This window comes from Anser brachyrhynchus (genome assembly GCF_964034855.1).
Source record: "Anser brachyrhynchus genome assembly, chromosome: 24".
NCBI lineage: Eukaryota > Metazoa > Chordata > Aves > Anseriformes > Anatidae > Anser > Anser brachyrhynchus.
In genome coordinates, this window is record NC_137717.1 from 1681491 (window position 1) to 1708694 (window position 27204).

At 44.2% G+C, this 27204-nt stretch overlaps 1 protein-coding gene across 24 annotated transcripts in view; it reads right to left on the reverse strand.

Annotated features, from left to right (window-relative positions):
• CSMD2 (CUB and Sushi multiple domains 2) overlaps nt 1-27204 on the reverse strand; it is a 337680-nt gene that overhangs the window by 101361 nt on the left and 209115 nt on the right. For all 24 annotated transcript variants that reach the window (XR_013941772.1, XM_080566779.1, XM_080566782.1 and 21 more), the window contains 12 exons: nt 24168-24494; nt 21984-22178; nt 19194-19332; nt 18276-18463; nt 17657-17845; nt 17362-17478; nt 11389-11604; nt 8835-9023; nt 4684-4853; nt 2624-2780; nt 2044-2235; nt 577-703 (listed from right to left, as the gene is read on the reverse strand). Coding sequence is in view for 23 of the 24 variants with exons in the window: in XM_080566779.1 (XP_080422905.1) it covers nt 577-703; nt 2044-2235; nt 2624-2780; nt 4684-4853; nt 8835-9023; nt 11389-11604; nt 17362-17478; nt 17657-17845; nt 18276-18463; nt 19194-19332; nt 21984-22178; nt 24168-24494 (2206 nt within the window). In the remaining variant the exon portion in view is untranslated. The remainder of the gene's footprint in view (nt 1-576; nt 704-2043; nt 2236-2623; nt 2781-4683; nt 4854-8834; nt 9024-11388; nt 11605-17361; nt 17479-17656; nt 17846-18275; nt 18464-19193; nt 19333-21983; nt 22179-24167; nt 24495-27204) is intronic.

Sequence of the window (27204 nt, forward strand, 5' to 3'; positions counted from 1 at the left end):
TTCAGATTGCCATTTTCCAACAGGAAAGTAAAACCAGAACAACAACAGAAGTCAGAGGAGTGGGAAGAAAAAACAGTCTTGGGTCTCTGTACAGACCAGATGTTTAGAAACAATCTTGAGCTTTTCCTTTGGGAGAATAACTGCATTTTATCTCCTAAAATTCCCTTTTTAATATTATTTTTAATTCTAGATTTATTTTTATTACTAAAACCTACACGAAAGAATAAAATTAGAAGATGAAAGCTACGTGTTGTGGTCTCATTTTTCCAGCTGTTCACTCGCACCTGGGGACCCCCATGCCTGACAGTTCGCTCATTCTCACAAACAACTTGACAGAGCTCATCTGCTTTGGTGTTAATTCACTCTGGCAGCATGAATGAGAGATGAACCAAATCCATAATTGCCTTCCACTATCCTTTGTGGTGCCTGAAGAATTTGGAAACCCAATGACAAGACATTACTAAACCTCTCTGACCTCAGGTCATGAAAGCACTGAGTAAACCATCACCACTCTGAAGAAGAAATGCAGAAACAAACAAAAACTGTAAAAACCAGGAGCGAAGACCTTCAACTCACCCTATTGTGCAGCCAGCTTCTGCCTCTATTGTCCAAATGCAATTCAGATTATGATCGTAGGGTGTGGGGTATCCGGGAGACAGTATCCGTCCTGACGACTCTCCTTTGATAGTACCCCCACACTCAGCTGAAAAACATATGGGTTGGTGAGAAGATTCATGACATATTATGGCTCTTGGCAACAATGCAACTGTCATCCTATCGATACAACGGAGAATTTCTTCCCATCTGAAGAGATTCTTAGAGCTTACTATCCAAAGATAAGGAGAGTCTTTTAATTCAGCTAAAACAGTGAGTCAGCAGAATAACTGCACTTCTCTGCATGTTCCTAAAATCTGACATGTTGTCAAAGCTTCCCTCCACCTTTTTGGCTTCATAGTGAATAAAGACAGAGCCTGCCAGCATCCTGGCTTTCCCTGATTCATGCTTGGGGTGAAAGAGCTCAATTCTTCTCCTTGCATCTGCAAGAAGTCTTAATGATTCATGAATGTGATAAAGGGAACAAGCCAATATATGTATGTCTGCTACATGAACCTCAGTGAGAGGATTTTTGAATAGTTTTCATAATATGTCCATTAAAATTCTGTAAGTTTCCACATGTTCATGCAGACTATGACTAGTATATGCAGACATGACTAGTCAACGTGTCTATTCAGCTAATAGGGTAAAGGTTAGGAAGATGGATAAATCACAGAAATTTGTCTTTTCACCTCAACAAGCAAGGCTAAAATTCATCAGACTTGTGGCATAAAGGTTCTAACTTCTGGGAGAATTCAGAACACCAATGTCTGAGCACACCACTTACAACAAAGAAGGCAGCCTGCTGGTTGCTGAGAGTAAGTCTCTAAGAACTTGAACATGCCCTGGGAAACACTAGCTAAGCATGTTGCTGTCATGTAACAAACCAACAGCATTTCATTTAGATATACAAAATTTAATAAAAGAATTTTCCATGCAAAAAGATATTCTGCTGGAGAGTTATAGGTAAAGGGGAACTCAGGACTTAACGAAGAGAAGACTAAGGGAATTAAAATGTCTGAGAAACTGGGATCAGATGTCATGTAGCTCTCAAATAAACATGACTTTGAACTGTCAAATGCCAGGACGCACGTTGAAGTCTGCCATTATCAGGAAGTGCCACTCTATTTAACACGTACAAGTGAAAGGACACGGACTGAGAAAGCAGTAGTCTCCTTGCAGTGAAGCACAAAACCTTGTCAAATCTGTGCTCAGAGCACAGTGTTTCATGTTAAAACTGCTTGTAGAAGTTTTGCAGCTATTAGCGCTCTCAATCTGAAGATGCCTTACACAGGATCCTTATCAATATCTCTTTTGATGTAGATGGCTGCAATCAATACCAGAGATAATGTCACGTGTATTAGCTAAAGAGAAAGAAAGGGCACTCAGTGCATTGCCCGCAAGCAAAGCACTTGTTAGAGGAGTTGTTAAAAGCAAGCGTTGTCTCACCTACACAGGTTGGCAGGGGTTGATCCCAAGCTCTCCGCTCTCCGGTCAGACAGACCAGCACCCTGCTGCCTCGCAGTGTATAGCCAGGGTCGCAATTAAAGGATACAGAGCTGCCAGCGAAGTGTCCTTCGTCATGGACCTTGTAGCCAAATTGCGGGATGCCAGGGTCCTCGCATTTGATGAGTTCAAAACCTGGAGCAGGAGAAACAGCATCAGCTTTCCTCATAAATTTAGCAGCCAGAAGCCATTAGCACAAGATTATATTAATTGCTTTCCTCTTAAGAAAAATGCTCTGTTGGAGAAAAGAAACACCATATGAAGAATTGTATTTTTTGATTGAGATTGGAAAGAGATCCCAGGGATCTGATATCTCAGTTGCAAGTAGAAGTTTCTGTATCACCACTGCCTCATTCACAACAGAACAGGCTTGCTGGCATAATTCATCTCCCCCACTCTGCTTCCACTTTAGACCCCAAGATCTTTACAGAAAGGACCGTTTGCTCTACTCATGCAACTGTAACAAAAATACACAACTACACCTCAGATTCCCATCTCACAGGCATATGGGCCCAAGACTTACTAGAAAACTGCAGCTCAAAGCCTTTACTCGTGTTCTCGCTGTTGGTGATGAACTCAAGCCACATGCTGCTGGAAGTGCTGTTTATGCTGGTGCCAAGCATTTCAGAGCGACTAAAGGAACCCAGCAGGCGAGCAGAGCTATTGCTGCCATCATAGACCTGGGAGGAACAAGAAACACATACTGGAAAACATCCTTTATTTGCTACTTGAGGGGTCAAATCCTCCATGACTGAGAACAGGGACAGCTCATTTGGAGCCAGTGAAATTATTCCCATTAAGAGTCTGACTTGATGAGAGTTGATGATGCTGTTTGTTTGAGGAGCAGGATTCATGCCCTGGACGATACGCATCCCTCCCCTTACACCTGAGCTTATACCACACTCAGGGCCGTGTATTCTGAACTAAACTCTCTTTCCAAAGCTTCAACACAGCTACTGGGACAAACACACTGTTCCTAGAGTGAGTCATGGATCTGTCTTGACCCCACTATTATTTAAAAAAAAAAAACCAGATTTTTTTCTTTTGGATAGGATGATTCTCTTATGAGGATAAAGGGCAACTTCTCGCTAATAGAGATTGACAGTAACTTTCCTCAGGAGTAGAAGAGAAGTTGACGACAAACCTGTTAAGAGAAAATAATTTCTTTCACAAGTATATTCTTTGCATTAGCAGGAAACCTCTCTCGTTCTAGTCATCCTGTGAGTTGAAAATATGTGGATTACACCTATCTCATGGTGCAGAAGTATGGCACTTAAAGAAGGACGGAGGCATTCTCTGGGAAGATGGTTTAGCACAGCAGCACACATCTTGTAATATTAATGCTTCCTACAAAACTATTTCTTTTTGATTAATAGAAACTCAGCCTGGATTTGTCTCCTTCCATATAGAATCCTGAAACTTGTAAATGCAGATTAATCTGAGTATGGGAATGCTGAAGAGCTTGAATTTAAATAAACCCGCTTTGCAGGGGATTCAGGCTTGGTTCCTAGAAACACAAAAATAATGCTACAAACCTCCCACTCCCTCATGTGTCAACAGCTCCCACTGTACGACTGTGCAGATTAAAAACTGAAGTCTAGCTACAAGGGGAAGATCTCTGGCATTCCAGTAAATCTATTAAATTATTTACCCAAATTAATGCGCATTTCCACACAGTTGGTGTAATTTCTGTAGCTCTGCGTGGTATTTGAAGATGATGGGTTAAAGCCTGTCTTTCCCTATCTACTCACTCTCAGAGGCCAAGTATTTCTCTCTAAAAATAAAAGTAGCCTCTCTCAGTCCATATGGGCTCTTTCCACTACTTTTGCTGTTTAAGACAGATGCTTGGTAACCTAAACAATAAGGCACAATATGCGTAACAAAGACTGAAGCCTTCCCTGCATCTTAGGGAAGACGACAGCAGAAGGTATAGCAATACAGCACAGATATCCACATTTTTACAGGATACAGAATTTGTTTATACACTCATCAGCAGAGTGAAGCCTCAAACAATCACCTAGGCTGAAGAGCACAGGATGCTCACTACTGCCTTAGTGCTGTTGCCAGGGACTGCCATGAGCACGTGAAGTTCAGAGGTGCTCATTCCCTAAAATTATAGAATATGTTTTAAACGCAGCCAACTAACGCCCAGCAGTGACACATGCTGATCAGACAGTTTCCCTGGGCTAGAATACATTGTTTCACAGCTATATCAGCTTTCGACCTTGTTCTAGCACTAGAGTGAATACCCACAGATAATATCCTAGCTCATCTGCCTAGCCTTAGGAACAGTCTGATCCAGGAAATCTTGCTGCTGTCTTCAAAGCAGCCATGTCAGGCACCTCGTGACACAGCAGTGACTCCTAGCTATGAAAGCCATATGAAGGACTTTTGGGGGGATGTCAGTCCAATTCCTAGTTGAGACCCTTCCAGAGATTAGCGCTGCACTGCTGGCACTGCCTGGGTGGCATTTTCCAGAGATTAGTCACAGCTAGCTCTGTTAAAATTTTAGGACATCACCTCCCTTTCAGATCTTGCTCTCATTACAGCACTACCCTTCACTGGTAGAGACAAAAGAATTACCTTGAGGACATCTCCTGCTTCCAGTTCAAAAGTCCTGGCTTTCAGCTGGATCCCCTTTCCTGGCTGCGTCTGGATGGAGTAGATGCACTCGTGGTTGTTGTTATAGTTTATTGGATAGTTGGGGGACAACAGAACACCTTGGGTTCCAGTTACAGATGAGCCACATTCAGCTATATAAAGACATAAAACCACATTTTAATAACCACAGATGCTCACTCCTTCCTATACCCATCCGCTAACATATCCATGAACTCTACTTCCAAGTGTAATTAGTGAAAAAACAAAGAAACAAACCCCAGCACTTACTAGCACCTCTATCATGCTTAAACCTCAGGTGTTTTACAAGAGATTAACATCCTCTCCTTGTACAGATAGGGAAACTGCATCACAAAAAGTCAAAATCCATGGAAAGCCACCACCTGCTCAAAAGCATGTGTGTTTGTGATCCTTCCTGATCCACGAACCAGAAGGAAATTAAAATAATATTATTAGATTGAAATATTTAAAGTCTTTTGCCATGCTGTATAGACAAATACCTTTACAACTTTTACATTAACATGGGAAATAAAAATTGTAATGGCATTCCTTTAACAGCCAGCACAGCACACCGCTGGCTGCTGGTACCTGTGTGTTTCAAGTGTAGATCTCTGTGCAGAAAGAAACGCTCAGTGAAACTCTAAAATAATTACAAATGATAAAGCTATGTGTGAATTTGAAAATCTTCCCCAAAACAATTTCCTGAAAACTAAAAGGGCAAAATTTGACATTTCCTTTTGTTTGTTGTTAATTCTGCCCTTGGCTCTTCAGTTCATCATCTAACAATATTTTAAAGGACCTCTTGCCCCTTGCTCCCTGCTTTTGTTTTTCTTCCCAGCTTTGCAGCTAACAATTACATCCATTCCCGCTAGAAAAAGAGAGAAAACTGGAAATCCTTTTGCCCCTCTGTTTCAGAAACTAGCTCTAATTTACATGTTTGTTTCCTCCCAACATGTCACTCAAAATCCCACAATGGGCTCGGATTTTTCTGTGGCATAGAAAGAATTGACCTTTCTTGTTCAAAATACAAGGGATTGGGGACGGAGAAGGAGATGCTGCTGCAGGAATCCCTGTCAACCTCTTGCTCAGGGAACTGGAAGGGTAGGGGTAGTATATGTTACTGCAATTGTTTCTCTCATTTCTGAGGGGTAGTTTATGTTCCGTTACAGGTTATAAACTGCTATAGTTTTACCAGTTCTGAAAGAGGAAAAAAAAAAAAAAGACTCCCTTCTCTCTGTTATTCACTACGATCTGTCCCTCGCCTGTCCCTATTCTATTACATTCCTCTAGTAAGGCTTCTCTGCTTTTCTGCTCTGGGTAGTGTGAACAACATTTGTTTTTGAGTCATTTGAAGTTGGAAGATTTGTAAGACATAAAACTAGGCAGAGTGATCTTCCTTAGAGAAGGAGGAGAATGACAGCTTTGGAGATTCAATCGATCTCGAATCTCATGAGATCTGGGTTTAAGGCTTCCAGGAAATAGAAAGAACCAACATTCACCTATTTTATGTACTTCAGTTGCAAGCTTTTAAAGACACTACCTCTTTCTCCTATGAACATGCCACAGTGAGTATAACAGGAATGCTTGTAGCGAGGACATGCAGTCCTCACTACATGATATAGCGAACAGATATTCAAGTGCATCTGATTGCAAGCAGCAGTAGTACTGTGATAGCACTGAGCTCATGGGACAATATGAAAATTAGCTCTTACCTGCGGGTATCTAAGGGAGGAAGCAAAAGTTTGCAACACTCAGATACAGCTTGAGGGCCTACTTGCAAAATGGCATCCCAAGGATGTGTGTCCTCCTTCGAGGACACCTCTTGCCAGCAGTGACTGTCTTGTCCGAGCATCCGAGCCCAGCTAGAGCCACTGCAGCCCGTTTGCTACATAGACATACAATCCCCTAGCATATGCAAATATATCCTGCAACCACTCTACGTTTAGGATTTTTTGTTACTCCCTGATTAGCTCCCACATGAGCAAACCGTGAGTCGTCATTTTCTTGGCCTATTTACCCTGAAAGATTTTCAGCTGTAAAACATTGGCTTGCTACTCCTTTGAGTCCCAGTGTTTTGTATGCACAACTGGGCAGAGTTGTTCCAACTTGCCCTGAAAACAGCTTTTCTGATTAGCTAGCTCTGCCTCGTCTCCACGGGTCCTTCGCAGCATACAAAGCTGCTGGATCTCAGGGAAACCATCATGGTGCATGTGCAGCTTTCTGCACCGACTCTGCTACTTCTGCCAGTCCTCCCGATAAAAAATGAAGGCAAAATAAGGAGGCAGCAGCAGACGTGGGGAGAGGAGGTACTTCTGAGGTGACTTTCTCCTTCCCCTCTTGGCCTCTACGGAAAGGACGACATTCCCTTTAGCACAGATTACCCGGGATGATGCTGGGGACATCAGCACTTGGCACCTGGTCTGAAGCAGCAGTCAGCGGGGAGGCATTCCTGCCCTGGAGAGACGGGCTGGCCAAGGGACAAGATCACCCTTGTTGCTATACAGATCCATCTAGAGCAGGAACTGAATATAAAGTGTCTGGGCTCTCTGGCAAAAACACATCTCCTGTGATCTGAGGGGCTACGTCCCCAGTTTCCATCTGTATCCTTTTTAACAGGGCAAGCACACAGGCTTGAATATTCACTGCGGGCATCATGGAAAAAGCTGTCACCCTGCTACCAGAGCTCTGTGCACATCACCAGACGGGAAATTTGATCCGTTATTACAAAACCCACATGCTAATTCAAAGCCATCTACAGTGGGGAACTGGGAAAATGGAAGCCATTGAGTCCATTTAGGGATGTCTGAGGATCAGATTTAAGCTATGTCATGATTCTTTTTGATTTCTATTCCCTTGATGAGCTTTCTCTGCAACCTGATTATTATTCATGCCCTGAAGAGGCTGCTTGTCACAGCAGGATGATGCAACCCTGAGACCTAGGCATTAAACAGTGCTGGGAAATGCATTCAGCATGGCAGGAGTCAACAGCAAAGCTCAACAGACTGAGAAAGTAGCCTGGCTCTTGCTGGGATGCCTTCTTTGTGAAGGTTGCACATAAAGAAAATCTACCTAGCAGGCTCTGCCAGAGTGAAAACAGGTAAGAGATCTGGTCTATCTGGTCTGAATGAATCCTTCACGGTGCTGTGGGTGACCCAGGCAGCAGCAGAGTACTGAATATTTTCCCCCTTACTAAACATACAACAAAACCAGAAATACGTAAATCTTCCTTTTGCAAAGGCCTGAGGCAGTGGTGATTCTTCCTTCTTTCTGCTTTCTCACTGTGGCACACTGCCGCTTCTGCTCTTTTGTGAGCCGCTGTGCTTGGAGGGGTCTCTGTGGGCTGGGCAGGGGGCTGCCCTGCAGACCTCGCCAGACAAGGCTGTCTGGAGCCCATCTGCATTAGGGATGACAGCCAGAAACTTGCTCCATGTTGCAGATGACTTCTTCCTCTCCTGTATCTCTAGATTTATTTATTAGTATAAATAATTGCCAGAGTGATTGCAAAAAAGGTACAATGGTCAGGAGGAAGAGAAATGCAAGGTGTATCGTGCTGGAAACCTCTGCAGAATAAGGAAAAAGTAAGAGCTACAGGGAGTTTTCCAGGGACATCCGCTCTAATTTGAAATTTGCATTCCTTAAGATCACCTACCCAGAAGCAGCTTTCATCTCTGGACTATTAAGTTTTATAGCACATGGATTCGAAGGGAGGATGGCCCTAAAACCAGGCTGTTTTACAGAACCTATCCCCAAAAGGATGATGTATCTCCCATAGTTTGTGACTCATTCACTTGTATGATCACCGGGGCTCGACTACAGCGCTGTGAATGGGCTGCAGAGACAGGGGGCTTCTGCTGACATGGGACCCCAACGGCGGGGCACTCCTCGTGCTCCAATGTGGGATAGGACTGCAGCCCCTCTGCCCATCCCTGCCCTCCCCACACTGAGCCAGGGGGGCTGAATTTGTGCCAGCTCCCCATCCCCTCACCACCCGGCCTGCAAACTGAAGGATGCCGCCCCCGAGGCGTCCCCCTGGCGTGTGCCGCACATCCCTGCCCGACTAAACGATCCAGCACAGCGAAACCAACCAAGCAAAATGAAAGCACATGACCACCTACCAACACACCTTGGCAGAGGCGAACTCCACACACGCCGTCGCCCCCCGAGGCAGGTGATGCGCGACGCGCCCTCCAGCCGGTACCCGGGGAAGCAGGAGAAGGTGAGGACGTCGCCCACGCCGAACTGCAGGCCCTTCCTGATGCTGTAGGCCGGGACCTCTGGCTCATCGCAGGGCTCCAAGTCGTATTCTGCAGGGGGACAAAGACGCGTATGGCATGGCAGGGTGACACCTCACAGCCCTTTCTCCCCAGCTGTGAACTTAAGGATGAGGGGGGAGCTTTGAGTTTCGAGCCAGCTGCAGTGCAGGTCTGAAAAAGCAGCATCCATGCGAGATGTACGACCTCTTTGACCACGAAGACCAGCTTGAGTCACACTCTCCATACACAACCCTTGGGGTGTCACCAGGATATTGATTTAAACCAGCTCAAAATACAACAGGCCTTGTTTTCTGTCACTGTTGTCAGCCAGACAAGAAAGTGACACCAGTGGTGGCCAAACACGATGGAAATCTGTCATCCTCCCCCTGGTTTAGTAAAATGAAGATGAATTGATCCGGATGGGATTTCTGGTTGCCTCTCCATTACTAATCCTGAAAATGAATGAACACAGCATCCTGCTTGGGGAATGCAAGAGAACATTTAAGCTGCTGCTAAATGAAAGGTCATGGAGCGTTATGGAAAAGAGCCAAATGTATGTCTTTGGTCACAAACCATTTTAAATGAAACCTTTTTTGAGAGCTATTTTTTGAACAAATAACGGAAGTGCAGAATACGAAGTATGTGCTTATATATACAAAGGAAACTAAAAATATAACGGACTCCCATTTTCATTTTCCAAGAAAGGAAAGAAGTCCCAAAATACATTGAAAATAGCAGCTATAATTAGATAATTTGAGGCAATTTGTTTTAGACAAAAAGGTATTTTTTCCCCATCAAAATGGAAGTTAATTGGAAATTTTCTGTCTAGTTTCCACAGAGCATCATCTGTGAATCGCTGACTTCAGAGGCCAGACAAAGGTATTGGAAACCAGATCTGAGCGTAGCAGGTTTTATTTGCATCTATGGCAACAGCTCTGTCCCTCGAAGACAAATCAGACTGAGCTCCACAATAAAAATGGTCATTTCTCTTCCTTACCAGCAGGCTGAATTTGCAGCAGTTGCCCTCAGGACTAAAATGTATGCTGAGATATAGAAAAGAACAGTAACAATATGATAAGCTTTGGTCCGTTACCTGATTGTTTTACAGAATGGCTTGTCAGGGCACTCCGGCAGCAAAGATTACATTTTCTGAAACGTGTGCACAGGCAAACACTTCAGCAGTCATCTGTAGGACTTCGGGGTAAAGGACACAGTTCAACACCTCACAGCCTTCAACCAGAGATCGCCCAAGCAAGGTATTTGCAAGCATGATGATCTGTTTTGCATAAGCAACCGTGCCTTTATTTGATTCTCTCCTCATGCACACGCTGCTCTTCATTGACAACTTCTGAGAATCCAGACTTTCATTTGAAGAAACCAATATTTTGTATAAACGAACAGTTGAAACCTGCTGTCATCAGACTGAGCTTTGGAGACCTTGGCTCCATTCTCGCCTCTAGACCTGTGCTTCTCTCTCTCCCATGTTTCCATCCCAAGCCTCTGACTTATTGGAAATGCTCATGGCAAAAGCTCTCTCTCTCAGGTGCTGGTGCACAGCCAGATCTTCATTGGCACAGCTGGGGCAAGAAGGGCTTCTGCCATCAACAAAAACCTGTATCGCTTGACGCCCTGCTATTTGCACCAGGAAGTCTGCTTTAATTTGTTATTAGGAGGTCAGTTAGAGAAGGCCCAGCAAGAAAATACTTTTTCCAGCTTCCCAGCAATGCCAGTGGGCTCGTGGAAACCTGGCCTGGGTTACACGTGGCACGTGTTACATCTAGGACAGGCTGAAGCCACCTGCAGAGGCTGGGTCACTGGGTGAGCATCCAAGAGGAGCACAGAACCAAAGAAAAAAGCATAAAACGGGACCAGACATACAATGGAAGTGACCGGTTCTGCTTTGCTCCTTATCCAAGAAGTCCAGATTGCCCAAAGCTGCCTTCCAAAATTTCCCATCTGTCCCAGCTTCCCAGGTTGGAAATGTTCTATCTGCTCTATTTTCCTCTGACATACAGAGAAGGCAGGCATCTGGAGCAGAGAGGGATGGCCTCTTGGAGATACCCCAAGGAAAGGAGAACTGAAGCTCTGTCCATAAACAGAGAAATGAAGAACACTGGGTGAGGAGGGAGAGGATAACACCTTTGTAATGGTATATAATTCCAGTGGGTCCAATCCAGCCATCTACTGGGGCTCAAGGCAGGCAAAATTGCTGCATCTGGAGATATGGGGCCTGGAAAGAGAGTATTTCCTGTGACACACAGTGCTTTAATGCTGGCACAATTTACCGGTGTAACAAGAGGAGCAACCTTCAATGACCTGAATCACTTGCACTGCATCAACAGGGACATATTCCCAAGATTTGCATTAAAATTGGAAGAAAAGGGAAAGCATCAAGTCTGTCTGCCTCTGTTCTTACCTGAGAAGGTGATGTTGAAACCCTCGTAGGACATGGAGAAGTCTGAGATGAAGCGAATTTGGGCAGAGAAGTTTCCAAAGAGCCCTGCACTTAGTGGGGCGGGCAGCTGAGAGCCTGTGAGCTGCTTCAGCGGCTGGGCAAAGCTGGTGTTCTCAGTGATCAGGAGGTAGTCATGGCCATTCTCCAGGTGAAAGGTATGAAAGGTGAAGAACACACCTGCAGGGGAGGAAAAACAGAGATGGATTCAGCCAGCAGCTCTCCTCTGGCACCCTGTGGTCCCAAAGCACCTCTCCTCTCCCTGAGATATCACCATCCTTTTTTTTCCTTTTATTTTTTTCTCCTATTTCCCAGTAATAGCAGCCCAACTGAGAAGAAAAAACACACTGAAAAGCTTGGGCACATTTATGTGAGGAATGAAACATTAAAAAAGTAAAACAAGGCTACGGAACAGGGCCTGGAACAGAATAAGGCCGTTAAAGTCTTCGATTCCCGTGCCTTTGTAACACAGGAACAGAGACAACAGAGGCTCGCCCGAGGGAGGGATCAGCAGCAGAAAGGACTGAGCCTGGCAGCTCAGGGAAGTATTTTATTTTAAAAGTGTTGACCTTTAGATGGGAAGCAAGAGGAGCAGAAAGCTGTAGTTGTGAGGACTTGAAAACAAAACCAAGTACATTCTGGAAGGAATTCCTACCGAGAAAAATGGGACTTAAGCCAAGTGCGAAGGTCAGAGCGGCTTCTCCAGAAGACAAAGCATGCCAGCACTATTACTGCGAGGACTTCTACACCAAACGATGGGACCCAGTGCTAGGCCCTGGAGGCTGGAGGACAACAGGACATGGACAGACCCACGTTTCCTCAGCCATGTGGCTGGTAAGCATTTCACATGCATCTCCCAAGGAGGGCTACGCCTTGTGACCACGCTCCCTCCTGGGCAGGTGGGTGCCCGCACACTGCTCCTGAGCCCCCGCTGCCCTCCCCGAGGCACTGAAGATTTTGGCATGGCATGCACAGCCCAGGTTCTTGCCAGCTGCAGCAGATCTCAGAGGCAAAGAAAACCCCATCCACATCATTCTGACAAAAATAAAGACCACAATAGATTGAGCCAGGAAAAGAAGCAGACAAACACGGGGAAACTATTTGGCTCTTTGTCTACATTCAATTTCAACAATTTGAAACATTTCGTCAAGCAGGCTGTGACCTTGCTGCATTTGTAAATTAACAAGCAAGGAATAACAGATTACTTAAACCATCCTTCGCACTTACAGGAACGAGATAGTAAGTACCTCAAGACTTTGTAAAAGCCTCCAGCAAGGCACTTATCATGCAGGAATTCAAACGCAATTAGAAACACTTATTTTCTCTGGAAAATAATTCCATCTTTGAAAAACAAAAAATGGCAGAAACAGCTTTCACAGGGAAAAGTGAGGCAGAACCCTTTATGGGAAACCCTGTCACATTACCTCCACACCAAGTCAGCAAGCTAAAGCAACGCCTAGCGCTCCATAAAGCCTCTTTGCATCTATACGGCTTCTTTAATCCAAAGAGCTTAGCAGACTTCCTGAGCACCGAGGGGCAGGCTCCAGAGCCCCGTCTCATGCTGAATTGGGCTTTACACTCCTCATAACCCCGTGAACTCAACAGGGCTGTTTGCAGAGGAGGACTCCTCCATGTGAGCACAAGTGCTGTAATCTGGTCTTCATTAGTCACAGTCAGATCGCTGCCTCCTCGCACACATCAGGAGCGCCCAGTGGCATGACCAAGTTATTTCATTTAAGCCAATGATTAACAGCACAGAGACTGCCAGCCTGGTGAGACCCAAGGGCTGTCTTGCTCTGCATCCCATCTCTGCCAAACTACAGCATCAGCTGCTTCAAAAGCATGGGAAATCTGTAAATAAGGAACAGAGGAATAATCTCCTCCTTGCTTCCCCACTCCCCATCAATTTCTGGAGATCAGGATGAGACCAACTGCTTGAAGCTCCGCAGCGTGATATTTAATATCCATCCCAACCAAAAAAAGTATTTTTTGTCAGCATCAAATTGTAACTCTGAATATTCCATTTATCCCCATGTCTATCCAATTTCTTTTTGAAGGTTTACTGTCACATACAAGCAGTTTCCTTCCAAGGAATGAAGGACACAGAGGTTGGAAAGCAACACAAAGCCCTTCCCATAGAAATTATTGTGCTGGGAAGGTGCAGGGCTCACAGGACTTCTCAACTGCATCACATCTCAAATGGTAACACATGCTGGTCCTTCCCTCTCCATCCCTGCACAGCAGCTCCTTGCACCTTGCTACCCTGCAGTGCCCCAGGCAGAAGCATGTGTGCGACTGCCTAGTGATGACTAAAAGGGGCCTCGGCTTTGACAATCCCTTTTTCATCCCCAGGTAAATGTTACCTGGGAGCTGGCAGAAAATGTTTAATTCAACTGTTCCCCTCTGTGGAACTCCATGAAAGTAGGAAACTTCGAACGGTTTCCAAGTGTTTATTATTCTTACCAGCAGTGTACTTGATTGAAAATAGGTATGACCTGTTTTGGCACGAAAACTCGGTGAGATGCAGTGAATACAAAATGCTTTAAGTTTTTCTTGTTTATCAACTGACAGTAGATTTATACCCCTGCCTTTACAAAACCCAATCTAGGGAACAGAAATAATATCACTCCACCAAAATCAACACACCACCAGAGAAACACAAGCATAACTCAGTCCCCAGAACGGGGAGGACAGCTCCTGACTCCAGGTCTTTTCAGATAACAAATCCAATCTCGCAGCACAAGGCCCCTCCAGCAGCAGAGCCAGTTAAGGGCTGTGTAACTGTAGCCATAAGTGCTAATTACAAACTCATTTTAAAGGATTTGCGACTCTGATTAAACCTTTGCTCTGGTCTGAAATTTACTGTGGCACAAAATGTCTCTGTAAAGGCAGTTTTTTTCATTCTCTGTTAAAGAAACAACAAAACAAATTATAGGGAAAAGAAATCACTTTGAAGTCCTCAGATTAAAAATAATAGTCTCTATTTAAGCATTTAAATACCTTTAAAATTAAGCTGCTTTTAAACTTGAATTGTACAGCCCATGAGTCCATAAAATAAATCAGTGTCTGCAGTCACATAAAAACAACTATTATAACAATGAACTTGTTTCCATTAGGGGACTTGTGTGCTGCCCATGTGCAAGAAGTTCATAAAGATCTGGGAGTGAGTAGCTCGAGATCGGCTTTTATGATGCAGATCATTTCCTTGCTTGGTCATCAGCCTGGCAAGGATGGTCCAAGCCAAAAGCCCTGGATTTTTTTTTTTCAGCTGGGAGAACTGAAAGACTTTCCAGGCCTGAGGCAAGTGCTGCAAGTCCAAGCAGCAAAGCATTAGAAGTGGGGGCGGGAGGCTTAAAACTAGAACAAGAAAAATGAAGTACAATGGCAAACACCTAAGTGATGCAAATATCCCCCTGCCTACTAAAGCTGCTCATAGCAGAATTGTTAAAAATTCTGGGATTAAAAAGTACCAGATTTACCCAGTGATCTCCAAGAACAGGGAACTAAAAGGACAAAGCACACTCTGTAAGGATTCTGCACTGCAAGTGCACTGTGGATGAAGCTAGACAAGAACGGGGTTCAGCTATGCTTCTTCTAAGCCTTCTGTTCTTCAAGGACTAAGTTCATTTCATTTCAGTGGCTATTGCTCTAACTTGGGATCGCTCTGTTTGACTGCACTTTACTGAAGGAATGAGCAGAGACATTGCAAGAATGCTGAAAAGGACTGGGAGAAGCAATGCATTACACAGCAGCTGAACGCAGCCATCACTGGGAAAACAGATCATTAAGGAAAACAGAAAGCTGTTGCAAGAGGAAGAATGCGTACGTACATGCATGTGTATGCACACTCCGACCAAAACAGACCAGCATCTAAATACAGTTCAACATGTTTCACAAAACATCAGAGGAAAGGACATCTTTCTTTGTTGTGTCTATCTTCCACTGCACTGGTAGATAAACAACCTGTCTGAACTACAGGGACAAGGAAGGAGAGGTTTTCCTCACACGAAATTTGGCCACACACCAGCTTGTTATAAGTGTACAACTTCCTCCATATATCCTCTCCTCTCGCCTTAACCTTTAAATGGATTTGAAGATTTCCTGCATCCAAGCAGCCGCCTTCATGAAGCTTGCCTGGCCCAGAAAGCCCAAAAATGCAAGAGGAGTGTTTCTGCTTGGGGGCAAGCACTGCTCCCGACAGCCACAGCCCTGTGCCCTGCTAAAGGGCATGCCTACACGGAGTGGGATTCCACCATCTCCTGCAGCTTATTTCTAACCAGCTCCTGAATGACAACACTGAAGGAAGGATACCAGCAGCGAGCACAGAGAGGTGTGAAAATTTCAAATGAGACACAATGATACGAACATGCTCCGCTCACTGGTATAGAAGAGTCTCTTACTTTAGACAGTTCACTTTTCTCAGAAACTTATCCTGGACACCTATCAATTTTCACTACAACTAGCCAGACTTACAGAGTAACTCATGGCTTGATTTTCTAATACTCATTACCGCCACTGGGGCTAAAGTTTCAGAAAAAACTCATACACAGCTAAACCTGGGATCAGCTTCTCAGAGAGCTCCACGTGTAGCTTCTCAGAGCCAAACGTGGTCCAGTTCTGGACAGTCAGGTCCAGGGCTGAATTCTCTGACTTATCCAGAACTGTGCCACACCAAACTGCTCTAAATGATGTGCAGTTTTGTGTACTACTGAGCAGGGGACAAAGAGCCCTAGACTTACAGAGGCATACCATCGCTGTTTGAAAATGCATCGCTCTTCAAGCTTTGCTTAGCTTGGTCAGAAGATTTTCTTTTGATATTGGCAAAAAAAGTGCATGGGCCATCAGAGTTACACTTTCTCATCTAAAACAGTGACAGTTTGCTGCATTGTGCTTAGCTTAGCAACAGGATAATGCAGTGCCTCATTGGAGAGCTGAATCCAAGGCAGAGTGGATTAATGAAGAGTGGATTGCTGCTACTCAACAGAATACTTTTCACAGCATGCAATGGTTCCCTTAATGCACTGTGCTGTTCATTGACAAGTTTATTTGCTGTAATACAAATGGTATTGCAAAATTGGCTCATGATAGCTCCCGTCGTGCTGATATCCAGTACAAGACAGTTACATAACTATGCATATAGTTACATAAAGGGTTTATACCCTTTGTGCTTACCCCAAGCAGGTACGGACTGGGAGAACAGAAAAATCCCCCCCATCCTTCTCCATAAAACTTGTTCTCTAATCATCAATGATACATTACCCTAAGATTTTCCTCCAAGACAAAACATTGGCTTGTGCTGCACAGGAGGCTGGACTAAATATACCTGTGCACTGCCTTTAGGCTGACAGTACTCCTAGCTAGGGGGGAAATGAGAGCTGCAGAACTAGGGCAAACCTGGAAACTGACAGCCTGAATTCTGTCCTATGTTTGGACATGATTTACTACATGCTTCCACTTCTCCATCTGTAAAACGTTATACAGATAACGACCGGGCACAATGAACAACACTATGGGTGAAAGCACTACCGAGTACCAAATAATACTGCAGCAGTGTCAGTGGCAGCTCTCCCTTCCTCTGTGTGGCATTACTGGCACCCAGATACTGGCTACCTTTTCAGAGGGTATTGCCACAAAGCTGTCTAAAACTGAAGACAACTCCTGGCACAGGCTCTCTGATCTGGGGTTTGGTATAGGCACACCTTTCCCTCTAAAAGTCCTCTCTGTTTTAAGCGGAATAAGACATGTGACCAAAAAAACCTTTGTCTTGTCCAGAGACAATGTTTGAGTGGTGGCAGGAATGACAGCTGGCCAGACTACATGGGTACCCATCATCACTGCCTTGGAGCAGCAAACACACGGAGCACTGGCCTCCCACTGACCACCCTCCTGCAGTGCCAAGTTCATCTCTAAAACCACTGAAAGCTAAAGATTTCTCACCTTTTCCATGTGAAGTTTCTATTGTCCATGTGCAGTTCAAGTTATTTGGATAAAAATCAGGAAAGCCTGGGGATAAGATGGTACCACTGGAACCACGAATGTAACCTCCACATAGAGCTGAAAAAAAAAAACCCACACACAAAAAAAACCTTCAAAACCAGAGCCAAAACAAAGCCCAACCCTTCAAAATAAAACAAAACACATACATCAAATGTCATTGTGAACTTCCCAACTGCTGCTCTGCTTTTGTAGCAGATCTGCAAATTAAGTTTTTGCCATCTTCTGCACTCCTTACCCTCACAGCTTGGCAGTGGCCTGCTCCACTGGAAGTTTGGCTCACACTCCAGGGCTTCGTTGTCGCTCAGAGTGTAGCCTGAATCACAGCTGAACGTCACCAGTGCTCCCACGTAGAAATCATTCCCATGGCGCTGTCCATTTACAGGGATCCCTGGATCCAAGCAGTGGTCTGACTGGAGCTTCACAGCTGTGACAAACAAACCCATTCCCATCAGACCACTCAGTGGCTGCAGACCCTGCTGCAAGGTGCAGTTATTAGTCTGGGGGAAAGTTTACTCCTCGTATAAGCTCATTTGAAGTCCTATTGATTATCCCCAAGGAAAGAGGATGAAACGGGCAGAGAAACTCAACTTCGTTTCTTTCCAAAATATATTGTGTTCCTTCTAACAATATTCTGTAGATGCTAAAATAAAAATAGAAAAAAAAAACCACACACCTCTAAACAATCAAGATGGTCAAAAAGCAGAAAGTGCTACTTGACTTGTAATAGCTTCACATTCTCAAATCACTAATAGTGCTAACTGCCTGGTGAAGGGGAAAAGCAAATCCAACGGGTCTTTGATTGAGTCCATTGTGTGGCTGGAGAGGGTGTAATTACATGAAGAAGTTGCACTTACTTTCATATCGGATCTGAAAGCCTATATCAGAGTGGCTTTTGTCAGTGGTGAAGAGGAGGTAGAGGTAGTTGCTGGTGCTGATGAGGAACTGGGGCACCTGAGTCCCATCATAGACACCTATCAATGGGGAAGAATAGGACCGGCCATCTCGCACCTCCAGGGTGTCGTAATTCACCTCAGTCTTAAACCTGAAAGGGATGCAAAAATATGTCTGTGAAAAAAACAGCACTGCTAATTTTTCTTTATTGTAATCCTGAATGTCCTCTAATGACTAGAAGGCAGCACGGGCTATGGGATAACATATGGGTGCATTTCTACTGCTTGGTCTTTGGCTGGCTGAGCATGTTACTAACAACTTATCATTCCCCTCCTGTGCATTTCAGTTTCTTTCTAATCTTTCCCCTGCTTTATCTACTGATTCGGTACAGTTTTTGCAGCAACAAGCATCACGTGCTATGTGAGCAATTACTTCTCAGACATACGGGTGCGGGTTCAAGAAAGTGTAACCTCCTCAGAAAGTGAAATCTGGGGCAAGTCAAGAGACTCAGCACTCCTGAATCAGGGCCAGATCCTCACCGCTGCCTCTTGCTGGCTGACTGAGCACACATGGGAGCTCAGCCTCTGAATATGTGGTTCAATATGCACCTAAAACAGCACTGCAAATTAGCAGGAGTTAGTCAAAACAAGAAGGGAAAATCACCATTTTCTACTTTTTCTTCTTGGCCGTTAATGAAAACTCCATATGTTGCCAGAAGTTAATAAAAAAATCAGAAAGAGAGAACCTCACTGCCAAACTTAATGCCGAGCGGTTCATCCCCTTTCCCTCTGGGGACAGCTACAACCCAGCCCTGCAAGAACCACCAAAACCACCCGCTAAATCTGCAGACAGGAAACTTCTGAGAAATCCGTGGTGAGCACCTGTCAAACGTGATCTTGATGGGGTAGCCCGGCTGGGCCTCTATCACCCAGGCGCAGCTCAGGGAGTCCTTGTAGAAGCCAGGCCAGCCAGGGGACAGGATCGTTCCGCTGGGGGACGTCAGGTGGCCCCCACACGGAGCTGGGGGAAAGCAAATGACAAAAATTCAGGTAAGAAGCTGCGGCATGACCAGATATACCTATCCCTTCCAGACATCACTGTCCTGACGTACAATAGCTTTCGTGCATTATTGTTTCTTATGTGTTAAAAATAATCAGAAGCAGATGAAATATCACTAGGTTGGAAGAAACTGCCTGTTTAGTTTAAATTTAACATGTAGCAGTCTGCTACTATATCTGTGGGAGAGTCAGCAGCCTGACCTTGTACAGCGGCTCTAAGCGGACAGGGTATAATAATAATAATAATTAGATATAAAACCAGAGAAAACTGCAAGGTCAGTTTGGATTTCAGTAGCTGCAGGTGCCAGAAAATCTTTCATATCTGAGGTAATTGAGTCATGTTTCTTCTACCATAAGGGACATCACAAGACTGTGGCATTTATTCCACGTTGCGGTCCCTTGCGCCATCAGCAGAAGCTGAAGGCAGAGTATTATCTTTTCTGGAAAAAGGACACCGGTTCTGAGGGACCAGAGGTACAAAATCGTATCGGCCTAAATTGCAATGCATTGTCCTCTAAAAAAATCAGACAGGACAGAAAAGTGTGTGTGTTCCTGGGACTTTGTGGGCACCTCGCAGGCTTCATCCCTCAGGCGTTCCTTCACAGCCGGCTGAGTTATCACTGCCGGAGGCACTCATGTCCCTGCAGCAGCAGGACCCCATTACTATCATCACTCCAGGGAACTTCCATGGGGCAGACCAAGCCCATCGGCCCCAAAAACTTACTGCCAGGTGAGCCCTCGCAGACCAGGGCAGCCCAGCTTCCCCAGAGCAGCTGCTGAAGCCCATACTCAGGGCCAGCCATGGTGCGAGCCCTGCACAGGCTATGAAGTGCCATATTTGATATGATCTTAAATACCTACCTAAGTCTGGGCCTAAAATCTTCACTGCTGATCTGAAGGACGCCAAATAAAAGTGAATTGATCTCCAGTGGATCTTAACCAATTATTTTTGAATAAGATGCTCCTTTCTGCCCCAAAGCTATGTAATTTCCTGTCAGGACTTCTATCCATCTTTCGGTTCTTCTCTTAGGTCTTTTTCTTTTCCACTAATTTTTTCAAGCAATGAACAGTATTTTAGATCCATACACTTCTTTTTACTTTAATAAGGCTAATCAAAACGTACACTGAATCCAGTGCACACTGAAGCGTGAGTCAAAGAGATCACCACTGTGAAAAAAAACCAAGTTAATAGCATAAGGCTATCTAAGGTTAAAGCTTTCAAATACAAAAGTTGAATAAAAGTATATTATTTAATGTATGTTTCCCTCCTACACTTGGAGATACATAAACTTAAATGCTCACACTTGTGAAAGGAATGGAAACCCTCAATCAAACCTACAGACATTTTATTGTCAGCTGCTTGCGAAAGAACAACTAGACAAGAAAATAAAAAGTCCAGCTTCTTTCTTCATAAAAGTTATTGAACACAATTGATGCCTCTTATTTCAATTTCAAAGACAATGGACTAGATTGTGTGCTTTCTGCTGCTCATCCATTTGAACAAAGCATGACCAATTACTGAAATTATTTCTCAGTATTACTTCTTTTATTCAAAGTGTTGTAAATACCAGCGCAGAGCATCACTTTTCTGAGAACAGAGGGTAGAGGAAGACTTTTCACCTCTAATGAGCTCTATTTTTTCGTTTCTTTTCTATAGCAGAAGCTTTAAAGGACTATGAAAAAGCTTTGAAATCTGTATTAACGTCTTTCATTCAACCATTTCAATTCATTTCCCCCATTTCTGTACTGGCTAGCACAGTTGTTGTGGCACGGAGATGTAGGCAACATTTCTGGTTCTTGGTTGCTGGAATCAGTTAGAACGGACTGATGTACCACACTGACAAAGACACACTGAAGGTGTGTGTGTGCATGTGAATGTTTGCAGCAATGAGTTCTCTTTTCACAGTGAATATCTGTACCTTTTGCTGCTTTCATTATATAAATATTATATAATGTATTTTACATGCACCAAAAATCAGGACAGAAGACGTATCTCCACCTATCTTCCATGCTCTGTTCTTTAATTCCTTTCATGACAGGAGTAGCAGGGAAGCTTTTAGCCATCAGTAAATCAAAGCCTTCTATTTATTGCCGTTATTAGAAAAATGCTTGTTTAACATGAGCTCTGTAAATAATTCTCATTGCTCCTTTTACAAAAAAAAAAAAAAAAGAATTATAAATAAACTGAGTTCAGTGCTCAGTGTTTGTTGGACTAGCACTTCCTCCTCAGCAAACTCTTCTGTGCAGACAATACCTTCCAGAGCTATATAAAATCCTGCCCATAACTGAGAAGCTGAGGGTTAGAACAAAAGCCCAATAGTCCTTCAAGTCTTAAAAACAAATGCCTCTCCCTACATGGTGGCAGAGGACTCCAGCAAAGCCATCATTGTATACCCTTGCTATGGAATTAAGCTTCAAATCTAACCAAGCACCCTTGCATATCAACAGAAATCTACCTCTTGGGTGATATTGAAACTAGAAGATTTGGATTATATGACTGGGACCTTGATAGACAGAACTACTGACCCTTTTCCCCAAAGGCTGCAAATGTTAGGGGATGATTCTCTGTCCTGGGTGCACAAGCAGACTAGTAGGAAAGACACTAAAATTTACCTTCACATCTGAGCACTGCATTGTTCCAGACCACGTTTCCTTCCTTCAAGATGCAGGTGATGGTTTCTGAGCCATGGGTCCTAATGAAGCCCTCATCGCAAAGGAACGACACAGAGCTGCCAAGCTGGAGGCTGTCACCAAATCGCTTTCCGTTCACAGGCACGCCAGGGTCAGGGCACTCGTTATGCCTAAATGCTAAAAGGGAACGAGAAGAGGACAATAAAGGATTTGTTTCCCTTAACTCTAATATAATAATCAGGCAGACCACAAGGTTAAGAATTAAACTACATTTTCACATCCTTTCTATGATGGCAACTAACACACAATCTTGCCCCCGGTCAGCCTACCCTTCTCACAGGGAAGACAAACCAGCTCGAACTTGAATTTGACCCACTATCATCCCAGCAAGGCCACTGAGTTCCACACAGACAAGTCAGCCCATGGCAGAAATCATGTTACAACCTCTTGTCTAAGCTGCTAACCAAACCAATCTTAGCAGTCGTTCACATATGGAAAAACACAAATACAAAATACAGTCAGATTAAAAAAAACAACTCCAAAAACACCACGGTTCATGCATCTAGATAGAAGGACATAAGCTAACCATTAATGAGAAAAGCATGTTCTGTGATTGACTGCCATATAGTCCCCAACCTTACTTATCATCATTACTAGGATAAAACGAAGGACACAAAGCAATTACCTTTCTAGGTGTTCCAAAGTCAAATATGGAATTGAACAGATACATAGCTCTCCTTAAAGGACTGCCCTTTCCATGCAGTTAAAAACTAGGCCAGCCAACCAATCAGAAAATAAGTCTACAGCCTTAATTTCCCATTAAGTGCATAATTATGTACTACATCTTCACATGCTAGGAGGTGGTCTTCCGAGATGAACAGCATATAAAAGATTAAAGCCTCCAGTTTAATTATACCCACATGCTTTTAGGTTCCTTAATGCACTTGACCAAACTCAGAAGAGTTCTGGATTTCCTACAAAGCATCCTTACTGGTACAATAACTTGTTACTATACACTGCTAAAGGGGAAAACACAGGCTGAATCTGTTCCTTGTGCTCTTGGATCTTGTAGCAATGTGTTGTCTCCTGCCTCAGACCTAAATGAAATGAACGGCAAGGTGTCGGATAAAGAGTCAGGAGCTCCCTTTTGGCAGTTCAAACAGTCAGAATAGATTAACTCGTACACTTAAGAGTCATTTACAACAGTAAAAAATAATAATAATTTAGCTTTAAAATGGCTTCATACGAGGCCACAACTCCCAGGATAGGCATGAAGCATTCAGAAATGCCTACTGCACCACTGGCTTTCTATATGAGCTATCTCCTAACTCAACAGCATCAAGGACTCAATCTTAGGTATGAGATACTGCCACACACGATACATCATCTGATGAGCTTGCCGTAGTGTGGCAAATGATTTCTTAAGAACTCCGATTTTTATCTTTTTTTTAAATAGAGGATTTGCAATCATAGCTAGAAAGGCTATTAATTTAGCTGTGCCACTAAAGGCTATTATAACAAAGTCATTTATCAGTTCTGCTGAATAGGTTTAATAATGCTCTTTAGAAAATTACAGGACAATACGAGGATAAAATTACCGTAGCATTCATTTAAGATTTGAAGACTGGACTTACGTGAAGCCAAATATATCCATTGAAGTTTCAATGCTTTGCATTATAAGACTTTGCAACATGTTTCCTTTGGTGTTTAAAGTCCTACATACCTACAGGAGTCAGCAAACGACGGTAGTATTGACTGATGAACACAGCTATCTGAGATCTTACAGCTGCATCAGGCTGTCCACAAAGCATCGTCTCACCTCAGCGAGCAGAATGCAGACACAAAGAGGGAAGCCAAAGCCCGCAGCAAGCTGGGGACTGATGGGGAAACAAAACCCCTGGATGCTCCGTAGACAGATAATCCGAGGCCAAACTGTTTCTTGCACCGCTAGGTAACGCTAAACTACATGGCCAGAAAGAACATTTGCATGCAACTCCAGGCTTGAAAGCCAATCCTCTATTACCCAACTGCAAATCAGATGTAATCCCCAATTTTCAGACTCACTCTGGATTTGCAATGACTTCACTAAGATCACTCTTGCCAACAGGTACCCGACAAGAATTTAGAGCTTAAAATGAAAACAAGAAGGAAGGATTGATCTCTTACTAGTGAAGGTTATGTTGAAGCCTCTCTTCTCCATGGAGTGGTCAGTCTGGAACTCCAGCCTGGCTACGTGACCGCTGCTGGTCAGAGAGGAAGGGATCTGGTTTCCTGAGAAGGTCCCCAGCACCGGCGACTCAGCAGTCCCACCATCCTTCACGGCTAGGAAATCAAACTGAGGCTCCACATCAAAATCATTGAAAGCCAAGTGAATTCGGCTCTCTGGTTTAGCTATAATTAACCAAACACAGTGCAAGCTGCTTCCATATTCTTCAGGGTAATTTGGTGACAGCACAATCCCGGACGGGGTGGTGAAGTTGAAAAAGCAGGAAACTGCAACGAGAAATCACCATCAATCATGCAGCACAGTGCTCCTACAAGCTGCTGTCATGTTTCCCCCCCTCCTTGTCCCTTGAGCTGGGTGATTCCTGCAAATCCCCAATTGCTTGGCTTCTCAGAAACAATTAAAGAAAGGAAGGGCTCAGTGCTCCATTCACTGCTGGATGTCAGTGATTTATTTGCATGGGGAAGAAGTTGCTTCAAAGTGGTCTCCAGTCCCTGCTTTTGGCTGACTTGCAATTCTCCAGTCTAGCACAATGCTGCCCCACACGTTTGTACAGGCTTTGTGCCATGCATGATGGAATATGGCTTTCTTTTTCTGCAGGAAGAAAATGTCACTCAGCCAGGTGGGGATTCAGTATTTTGCAGGTGAATTCTCCTGCATATCCCCATGAGAAATCCTGCAAGAGAATCCAATATGTAACTGCAGCCAGTACAAAATAAAAAAGTTAGCTTTAGAAGGAACATCTTCCATTGCAGCCACAACTCAGCACAACCTACAGGACCTGAGGATCTGAATCGACACAGCTGTTAGCCCATGCTGAGCTCCAGGCTCCTCTGCTACCTGTACCCAAACATTTTAGTGTACTGCATGAACTGCAGATGCGCTTTTGAGTGCAGTACAGATTTCTCCGAGTTGCTTGAAAGCCTCTGCTTTATAGATATTATCTGAATACACCTTTCAATTTGCTAAATACAATTTTCATCCATGCTCCCCAACAGATGCAGCTGCACCCAGGCAGCCTCAGTGCACTCTGAATTCCTCGCCTTCAGACTATTCCCATCCTGGATTAAATATTTATACGATCTGGCAATAAACTGACAACTCCTTTGAGAAGTTTTACCTTTGTCCATCTCCGTGGGCAGCTGTTTCCACCTGTGCCAAAAGGAGCACTGAAAAATGAAGGCTGCTGTTTTGGTGGCAACTTTGCTGCACAGCACGAGGAAGAGCCCCAGACCCTTCCTGGTCCTCCCCAAGTGCCAGGAGCTTGGAAACCTCAAAGCAAGCACTGGCTAGCTGCAACCTGCAGTTCAGGTGTAGGGGCAGCTCCTCCCCTTCCCATTGCAAATAAATCACTGACTTCTGCTGGGCCAGCACGGCACCAAAACGAGGGATCAAACTGGACTGCCATTCCCATGGAAATAATTAAAAGCAGTCTTAAAATGAAGTTGTGGGGAAGAGTGCATAAGAAACAAATTTTAGCTCTCAAGAGTTTTCAATATATACTGTATTTCAGCTGACAAGGTCCATTAATTTGGGAAAGCAAGGCTGCATTTCAAGTGGTACCTATTCAATGTTTTTGATACTTTACGTATGTATGCTTTACTCATCATCTTCCCCACCAAGCACCCTTGGGGTAAAATCCATTACTTAGAACATAGATCTCACTAATTCATGGCAAAAGGACATCACACAGAGAATAAGACTGGTTTTAGTTTGGCATTTATACAATTATTTGGTTCAATGCTCACCCTCCCTCCATTATTTCCCCTCCATCTTCCTTCAACGCTTAATGGCTTCAAATCAAATAGGACGGACGTTACCATGACGTTATCAAGGCTAAGAGCTACACAATCCATTTCCTGCTCTCAGCAACAAAGAGAACAGATTAAAGAGAAAAACTGCAAAATATCCTCAGGATTTAGGTTCTTTACTAGTTGCTGAAGTATCAAGGGATGCTGTCAAATAATTCTGTCAGCGTAAACTCAGTATAATCTGCCTACGAATCCTTATTGAAAATAAACGCATTCACACACAGAGAAACATCTTAGCAGTAGGAACTCCGCACAGGTGCTACGTATCTCCTATAGTTTTTCAGATCCAAAGAGGTAAATTAGCATTCACACAAGACCTACAGCGTTACATAGCCAGCAACAGAGAGGTACGGTTGCTGGCACAGCTATTATGGCCCAGTGCTGGTGGCTCACTTCAGGAAATAACAACAACAAAGAACTTGCTGACAAAAGAGAGAAAAGCAGAGTGAGGGAAGAATATGAAATTAACCTTTGTTAGATAATTTAAAATGACAGATTAAATAACAGCCCAAACCCCCCAAAGTCTGCACTGCAGGGAACTATAACTTTGATTTTCCATGAAACAAAATAAAAGCGTAGGAGACAGCCAAGTCGTGGGCTGCAGGATGGAGGCCACAGCTGTGGCAGGACACCAGCATATGAGCTCCCCATGGGGGGCACTCGGCTTTGCCTCCCCGAGGGTCACCATCCTGCTGGCAGGTCAGGGGCACGTCCACCCCGGGAAGCGACAACTGATGCACCAGGTTCGCTATCATGTCTGCAAGATGAAGATTTCCTAGATTTATTTTTTTAAGCAAGAGAGGTTTTTCTTCAGTTTGAGAGTTGTTTTTATTTTTTGTCTGGGGCTGCTCTGGACAGAGCAGGCGCTGTGATCCCACTCCAAGCCTCCTGCTTTATCAGAAGCGCTTTGCCGGACGCTCAGATTGAAGCAGCAGCTGTTTAACAACACGTCAAGGACAGTGAAATGTGCTATCAGAACAAAGATGATAGTACCCAGGAAAGGTGGAAGACAGCTGAGCATTACCTGTCTCATGCTGTTTTGTGCATCCGAGACAGGCAGGAGCGAAGTGCCCCCAAGGAGCGAGCAGTCATCTCAACCAGCAGACAGACAGAGGGCAGCCCTGCTGCCTGCAGCCCGTCCGTCAGGACCGCTGAATTAGGAATATCT